This window comes from Coregonus clupeaformis, unplaced genomic scaffold, assembly GCF_020615455.1.
Source record: "Coregonus clupeaformis isolate EN_2021a unplaced genomic scaffold, ASM2061545v1 scaf0363, whole genome shotgun sequence".
In the NCBI taxonomy this organism is placed as follows: Eukaryota; Metazoa; Chordata; class Actinopteri; order Salmoniformes; family Salmonidae; genus Coregonus; species Coregonus clupeaformis.
Window position 1 is genome coordinate 401309 of NW_025533818.1, and position 8836 is coordinate 410144.

At 44.5% G+C, this 8836-nt stretch overlaps 1 protein-coding gene across 1 annotated transcript; it reads left to right on the top strand.

Moving 5' to 3' along the window:
- Positions 1–69: 69 nt before the first annotated feature.
- On the top strand, positions 70–7818 carry LOC121557226 (NUAK family SNF1-like kinase 1; the record flags this gene model as incomplete). Its single annotated transcript, XM_045215063.1, has 2 exons — positions 70–1635; positions 7676–7818. Coding segments are annotated over exons 1-2 (446 nt in total), but the record flags the coding sequence as incomplete, so codon positions are not given.
- Between the last annotated feature and the right edge of the window lie 1018 nt (positions 7819–8836).

Consider the following 8836-nt stretch of genomic DNA (forward strand, 5'->3'; position numbering starts at 1 on the left):
TTTTTGTTTATTTTTGACCATTTTTAATTGAAAACAATCACAGTAATGTAACCCAGAAATGATTTGATATTGAGATAAAAACGTCTGCATTAGACCTTTAAATGCTCTCCAAAGGAGGAGATATTTCCATTCTATACATGCAGGCTACTAGACTAATGAATACATAAATTAAACTAAACCCATGTTTGTGTATCAGTGTCCCTCTGCCGAAGAGATGTCTGTATGACATCTTACTCTAGCAAAATGAGATTGGCTAAGGCTAGCTGGCCAATCAAGTGGATCTAACACACTAACATGGATCCTTTCAGTGGGCTACAACAACATGAGAAGTGAGAATGTGAATTGTATTTCTCATCTTTCTCTCATTCCTTTCCTGTGTGGGTGGGTACATGATTTCCCTAGGGACTACAGGGGGTCCTGGTTTACCATTAGTAAGTCTGAGCACCCGTAGGCACACCATGTTCAAGAGGAGTGTCACAATGTTAACGTAATTACACACATTGCCTGCTACAGAGCTATAGGACAAACCAAGGTGGCCTCATCTCAAGGTTGGAATACATTTACTCAAGAGAATTCTACGCAGAATTTACTAATATACCCCTTTATCAAAGCAAGAGCATGTCTAGTAAGACATTATTACTTTTCAAATGTTTTATTTTGCTCCAAGTCAGCTTGTTCTTTCAACAGGCAAAGCCAGAGCAGTGTACAAGACTTGCTTTTAGCCCATGTCTCTCTTTCTTAATAACCCGCACGCACACAAAAGGCAATCATGAAAATGGGACTGTAGTTGGCTAGACCACACCCCCTGCCTGCCGCTACTGGCTCCAGCTCCTTACACCTCTCTCTGACAAAAAGAAACAGAGAGAAAGAGACAGCGGGCGTATGAGAGAGCCGATGAGCATGGCTCAAAACCGAACAGCTCTGTGTGTCACACTCGAATACATCGCACCCACAGCTAGGACCTAGGCGCGGATCGTCGCTTTCAAGACAAGCGCAACATCGGAGAGAGATATTACGCATGGTTCTGATAGAGAATGAATGCGCCGCTGTATCCAACAATCCCAAAACGCCGGGTTGGTCTCATTTTGCCACCATTAGAGCATCACTTGAATTACCATAAGGGAGCGACGAGATCCGAGCACAGTAGAAACAACGTCTTTACAACTGAGGAATAAGAGATTTTGCTCAAATGATTGAATAATTTACTTTTGATCAAAATCCAAATATTTTCATTTATTTGGAGGTGTAATTCTAAGGACACATATATTAAAGCACTTTGATAGCCATCATTAGGTCTACTTGGATTTGATCATATTGACAGTGTTAGTAATCATGATGGAAACTGCTTCAAAAGCGCGTCGGCTGTCCAATGTGTCCAACGTGTCCAATATGTCCACGTCCAGCGCTGGGACTGAGGTAGGACAGAGCGATGTTCAGATTTGGGGGGACAGACCTTTGCCTGTCGACTACCTTGGTGACATCTCGATCCTGGATGAAGGGAGATGGTCTAACTCTGGCGTGAAGAAACATCACCACAAGCACAACCTGAAGCACCGCTACGAACTGCTGGAGACATTGGGGAAAGGGACATACGGCAAAGTGAAGAAAGCCATCGAGAGACAATCCGGCAAAGTGGTGAGTTTTAGCCAACGGCTAATCTCCAATGGAACGGGTGTGACAGTTGGAACTTGGTGTGTTACAACAAGTGAATAACACCATTATAATGTAGTTTGTGATTTAAGAACATCAACATACAACGTCTGACAACTGAATATAGTGATATTTTGGTGTTTTATTGATAAATATTCATAAACACATGTTTATGGTGTGTCAATCAGAAATCCCAAGGTCACTATTGTCAGTGTCATCTCGCGCACCCTGATGATGCCACGTGGGATTTCAGCTTTCCAATTTAAAGTCAGTAATGAGCCGATTTTAATGTTGTTTTATGGCCATAATTACACACTTGGTTTCAGGAGACAAAATCAGTTGTATTGCCTCAGAGGTCACACTGCTTATACAAGATGAGTCAAAGGTCAGTTTAAAAATACATTGGGGTCCATGTAGCTAAATTAAGTTTATATTTATAACATGTGTTTTCAGTGTTACCAGACCTCAGAAGAATGAGTCTCTTGTCTTATTCTGTTTTGATGAGCTGAGATGCATGAATAAAAGTAAAAATGTTTTGTCCCACTGAACATGCACTGACAAATCCATTTAATGATCCACCTTGAACCACCTGTAGCCATGAGGTGAATTATAGTGATCATATTTCAGGTATTTTGTTGACTAGCACTAAAATGGGTCTAGTGGGTTACTCAGCCTCTGTACTGTGTGAAGAGACAGTGGGAGAGAGAGCACGAGCGAGAACCACACACACTTAAAGAGAGAGCAGAGAAAGAGAGAGATGCTGAGGGTATTATTTGACCTCTGGTCACCCCCTGGCTGGGCAACTAGAACTATCCAAGTGTGAGGTATGCAGGAGGAAAGTAGCCAGTCTGGTGGGTGTTTCCTCGGACTGACTAACACCTAGCTGTGAAGGAAGCAGAGGCTCTTGGAGGGGTTACGTGTGGGGTGCAGACACACACACACAACACAAACCCACATATATGTATACACACACACACACACAAGCCGAGAACTTCTCACTTGGTCGCTGTATTGATGAGGTACCTAATGACTTCAAACTGTATGAACAGAATGAAGACGAGAGAGAGAGAGACAGAGAGAGAGAGAGAGGGGAAAGGCTACATTCTCACTGGTTATCCTGAGTAGCCAAGAAGAGCAGACACCACATATATACCGTACCCTTCTGTGTGGGCTTTGTCAGGCATAGAAATGCCTCCCTGTCCATGTGTAAGAGGTCTGGAGACATGACTGGTTTAGGACACACTGCTTACTAGACACAGAGAGAGAGAATGAGCCAGTGAGTGTGAACACACAGACAATACAAACAGAAGTCTGGATGGAATAGTTTGGGTATTATTAGGCCTTGGTGACTCATTGAGATTAGTTGCTATAAAACCACCAGCATAGCGTACAGTCTCCTGGCTGCTACCATGCAAGAGCATTCAGTCTCCTGGCTGCTACCATGCAAGAGCATTCCGTCTCCTGGCTGCTACCATGCAAGAGCATTCAGTCTCATGGCTGCTACCATGCAAGAGAATTCAGTCTCCTGGCTGCTACCATGCAAAAGCATTCAGTCTCCTGGCTGCTGCCATACAAGAGCATTCAGTCTCCTGGCTGCTACCATTCAAAAGCATTCAGTCTCCTGGCTGCTACCATGCAAGAGCATTCAGTATTCTGGCTGCTACCATTCAAGAGCATTCAGTCTCCTGGCTGCTACCATGCAAAAGCATTCCGTCTCCTGGCTGCTACCATGCAAAAGCATTCCGTCTCCTGGCTGCTACCATGCAAGAGCATTCAGTCTCCTGGCTGCTACCATGCAAGAGCATTCAGTCTCCTGGCTGCTACCATGCAAAAGCATTCAGTCTCCTGGCTGCTGCCATACAAGAGCATTCAGTCTCCTGGCTGCTACCATTCAAAAGCATTCAGTCTCCTGGCTGCTACCATGCAAGAGCATTCCGTCTCCTGGCTGCTACCATACAAGAGCATTCAGTCTTCTGGCTGCTACCATTCAAGAGCATTCAGTCTCCTGGCTGCTACCATGCAAAAGCTTTCCGTCTCCTGGCTGCTACCATGCAAAAGCATTCCGTCTCCTGGCTGCTACCATGCAAGAGCATTCAGTCTCCTGGCTGCTACCATACAAGAGCATTCAGTCTTCTGGCTGCTAACATACAAGAGCATTCAGTCTCCTGGCTGCTACCATGCAAAAGCTTTCCGTCTCCTGGCTGCTACCATGCAAGAGCAAGGTAGAGTGGGACTCTGAGTCAGTCAATCATGATACACATGGTTGAGTCGCCATTAGTGTGTACGTCTAATCTGTTGTGTCTGTCTGTCTGACTGACTGAACATTTGTGTACCCACCATGAACCTTTTTTCCCTATAGAGACATAAAGCACAGTCATATGGTGGAGGGTTGAGAGAGCCTTTAGATTGAATGTTATTTAATTATGCCACTTTCCCTGGCCTGGTCTGGTCTGGTCTGGTAATGTTGTTATCAAGGCAGTGAGAGGAGCAGGTTGACAGGGTCAGCCAAGCAGCAGGAAGGGAACACTTCTATGTTGACCTGTCAGGGGAGTGTGTGTGAGTGTGTGTAAGTGTGTGTGTGTGTGTGCGTGTGTTCTGCGGCAGCTTCTCTGAATAGATAGCTATTTCAGAGAAAGGTCTAAGGAGAGAGAGAGACAGCGAGAGAGGGAGGGGGGGCTGTGTGTAGCTGCTGTGTTAGTCTGGTGTGTACATCACAATAAATCCCCCAGTAGGATCTCTCCTCTCATCATTCTCATCAACCCTGTGTTTACCATTACCTCTAATGACCATGCTGTGAATAGCAGCGCCTGCTATGGTGAGCCTCCTGTCCACTCCACTGTACTGACGCAGGGCATACCCTTTCCCTAAACAGCCTGCCTGTAAACCAACACACCTGGTTCCTACCACAGACAAAGCCCTGGTCTGTATGTGTGACAGTGATAGCGCTTCTTCTTCTCTTATACCCCGAGGCTAAAGAGCACACACGAACGAACACACACACACACACACACACGCTTGCACACACACACACACACACCCACACACACACACTGCACCAAAACACACAGAAACACACACACCCGCGCACACGCACACACACACAGTACACCCCACTGAGCCCAGTCAGCCAGCTGTTGTATGGCCCAAACGGTGGTTGTGACTAACGATCCATAACCCTGGGCTGGAGGGGTAAGGGTGTGTCCATCCTGTCTACCCAGATGTACAGTAGGCAGGGATCACCATTCACTATCACCACAATAGACTATTCATGAGTTTAGGGATGCGTCCCAAATGGCACCCTTTGGTCAAAAGTAGTGCACTATGTAGGGAATAGGGTTCCATATGGGACACACACTAGACTTTCACTGTAATTAAGGAAGGACTGAGAACCTATTCAATATAGTTCTGTTCTCTGTATTGCCTTTAATAACTTGCAATATGCAACTGTAACCACATTCTACGCTCCGTTTATAACCCATTTAACATTTTACGCTCCGTTTATAACCCATTTAAAACAAACACAACTTATATTTAAGTTGAACACAACCATATCACACGATTTGTAACCATAACACATGATTTGTAACCATAATACATGATTTACAACCATATCACACGATTTGTAACCATAATACATGATTTGTAACCATAGTACATGATTTACAACCATATCACATGATTTGTAACCATAATACATGATTTACCACCATAATAAATGATTTACCACCATAATACATGATTTGTAGACATCCAAGGCACCATTGTTTTTCAACAGTGTTGAGTCTAGAGGCAAACACCTTAGTAGCTAGCTAGCCACACTTTGTTAGGAAAGTGGAAATCCAATTTAACACATACAGGGCATTAACAATACTAATATTATTACACATGATGTAATAGAGTCTTATCAGACGTGTTGCATAATGTCCTGATACAGCTGCTGCCAGCCTGCCACTATGTCTTTTTGGGACGGGGGGAATTTTTCACTTCCATACACTTGTCTGTGTTCCAAATGGCACCCTATTCCCTATATAGTGTACTACGTTTGACTAGCTCTGGTGAAAAATAGTGCACTATATAGGGAATAGGGTGCCATTTGTGACACATAGTTTGTCAAAAGGGGCGATAAAAACTATTCTCCCTAAAAAGGAGTGATGGATATGGTGCCATGAGTGACGCAGGGAATAAGGAAGTACATCTCACCGGAACTTCCTGTCCCTGTCGGCTGACTCATAACCCACTCCCCCCACACACACACACACACACAACCTGTCAATTGAGCCCACTGCTATGGTGAACCCCACAAATGACCTTAAAACAGTCACAGAGATAGGGTCTATGCTGGGGATATTTGCTGGGGATATTTCCTGTCCCATTTAGCAAGGCTAATGTCATTCCACGAGTGACGTGTGGAACCAGCAGGGTCTGTTTGAGACACTGTAGAGCAGTGGTTCTCAACTCCAGTCCTCCAGTACCCTCAACAGTACACATTATGTAGAGCAGTGGTTCTCAACTCCAGTCCTCCAGTACCCTCAACAGTACACATTATGTAGAGCAGTGGTTCTCAACTCCAGTCCTCCAGTACCCTCAACAGTACACATTATGTAGAGCAGTGGTTCTCAACTCCAGTCCTCCAGTACCCTCAACAGTACACATTATGTAGAGCAGTGGTTCTCAACTCCAGTCCTCCAGTACCCTCAACAGTACACATTATGTAGAGCAGTGGTTCTCAACTCCAGTCCTCCAGTATCCTCAACAGTACACATTATGTAGAGCAGTGGTTCTCAACTCCAGTCCTCCAGTACCCTCAACAGTACACATTATGTAGAGCAGTGGTTCTCAACTCCAGTCCTCCAGTACCCTCAACAGTACACATTATGTAGAGCAGTGGTTCTCAACTCCAGTCCTCCAGTACCCTCAACAGTACACATTATGTAGAGCAGTGGTTCTCAACTCCAGTCCTCCAGTACCCTCAACAGAACACATTATGTAGAGCAGTGGTTCTCAACTCCAGTCCTCCAGTACCCTCAACAGTACACATTATGTAGAGCAGTGGTTCTCAACTCCAGTCCTCCAGTACCTGTATTTATGTGGCTCTCAAGACATTGGGAGTCACACACACACACACACACACACACACAGCTGTGTAAAATGGAACATCTATTTGTATCTAGCCTCATATAGCATCTGTTGTCTCCAGTGGGCTGGCTGCGTGTCCTTCCATAAACCTAGTTTCTCTCTTCAAGGTTGTGGTACTACTTCACCATCCATCCTCTCCTCCTCCTCCTCTGAGAGAGAGAGAGATATTCTTGAGGGTCTTGGCCCAGTTAGAGACACAGCCAGGTTATTTTCCACTACCAGAGGACGGGACACTGCTTATGAGCTTTATGTAAGACCTAGAAAAATCAAAGGTTTATGAGCACATAAGAGCTAAATAGTATTTATTTCCTCTCGCAGGGGACTGGACAAGTTTTACGACTCTTACAAGACCTGAAACTATAAAGAGTTTGCAAACATAAGAACAAAAGTGAATTGACCACACACAAGTGAGAATATACCACAGAGATAAACTATGATACAGTATTACTTTTGCGGTAAATTCATCTCTTCCTATAGCCGCTGTATCTGTGGAGCGTCATGAGTCTGGCAATCGAGAATAATACTATGTTGAAGACCTGAGACATGCACCATGCTGCTCCTCTGATCTCACTGACACAGGGGAGGATAAGCCATTGGGGGAGACCATTCTGCTAAACGCTGAGCTGTTGTATTGATCCAGTATTGATCATCTGTTAGTTTCTCGTGACAGATGATAACATTTAAACGTTAAGTCTGTTAATGTCATCAGGTCCTGTCAAAATACAAGGGTCACTCCAACACAACATGTCCACAGTGGACTCAGATAACTGTGTGTGTGAAGTCCTCTGCGGTCACGCTCTAATCAGTGATCACATTTCTGTTGTGTGATCTGTGTGTGATCTGTCGTCAGTGTGTGATGATGTGATGTTCTCTCTCTTTCTTCTGTCAGGTGGCCATTAAGTCCATCAGGAAGGAGAAGATCAAGGATGATCAGGACATGGTTCACATCCGCAGAGAGATCGAGATCATGTCCTCCCTCAAACACCCTCACATCATCTCCATCTACGAAGGTAGGTCTGAGAGAGAGATGGAGCGAGAGAGAGAAAGAGATGGAGAGAGAGACAGAGAGAGAGAGAGACGGAGCGAGAGAGAGACGGAGAGAGAGAGACAGACAGAGCAGTGAGTGTGTTCATTTGTTTGCCTTTGCTCATACTGCACTGGAAAGCGAGTCAGAAGGGAACATTGGAGAGATTCCACTGAAGATTCCTCATCCCTCTGTCTCCACTATCGCCAAGCGCAACATCTGTGGATGTTTACTATGATGTCGGCTGCTTACTTAGGAACAGGGAACACACACACGACTGAGAGACCAAGTGTTACCCAAAACAAAGCCAAATAACACCCTTAATAACTAAGGCCTCATTCCACTGACTTTGTACTCAAATAGCAAAAATATAATTTTATTTGTATATTAAGTACATCTGTCTGGATAATTTGAACATTGAGTATATTTGGATGTGAAGGCTGTCAGTGTCTTGGTGCCTTGCTGGTGTGTGTCTATCATTGTGAAACCACAGAGGTTCTTTGAGGGCAGGCAGCAGTACCATCTCTGTGTTCTGCACAGTATCTGTCATCAACTGTTCAACAGAGTCTTTAAAGGATGAATACTACATTTGTTTATTGTTTTGGTTTGGACCGAGCCCAGAAAGCCCTGGAAACCTATAGACACACACTTAATAAAGTTTATATGGCCTCGTCCCGGTGTCACCTGAATAAACGTCCCCCTGCGTTAGGTAATGCAGAAGCATATGTATAGATGGTTCCTAGTGATGTACATCCACTCTGGGATTGAGCAGCAGTCAGCAGCATGTTGGAAGGAGGTTTTAAGTGCGTCACCATGATTCTTAGATCATCACTTAGAACCTAATTTGGCCCAAGACTGAGAGAGGGGAGAGGGATGGAGAGAGAGAGAGAGAGAGAGAGACAGAGAGAGAGAGAGATGACACAAAGAGAAAAGAGAGAGAGAGAGAGAGATGTCAATAGATAGAGTTGGGAAAAGAAAGATAAGAAAAAAAGAGATTGAATAAAGAGATAGAGAAAGAGTTTATAC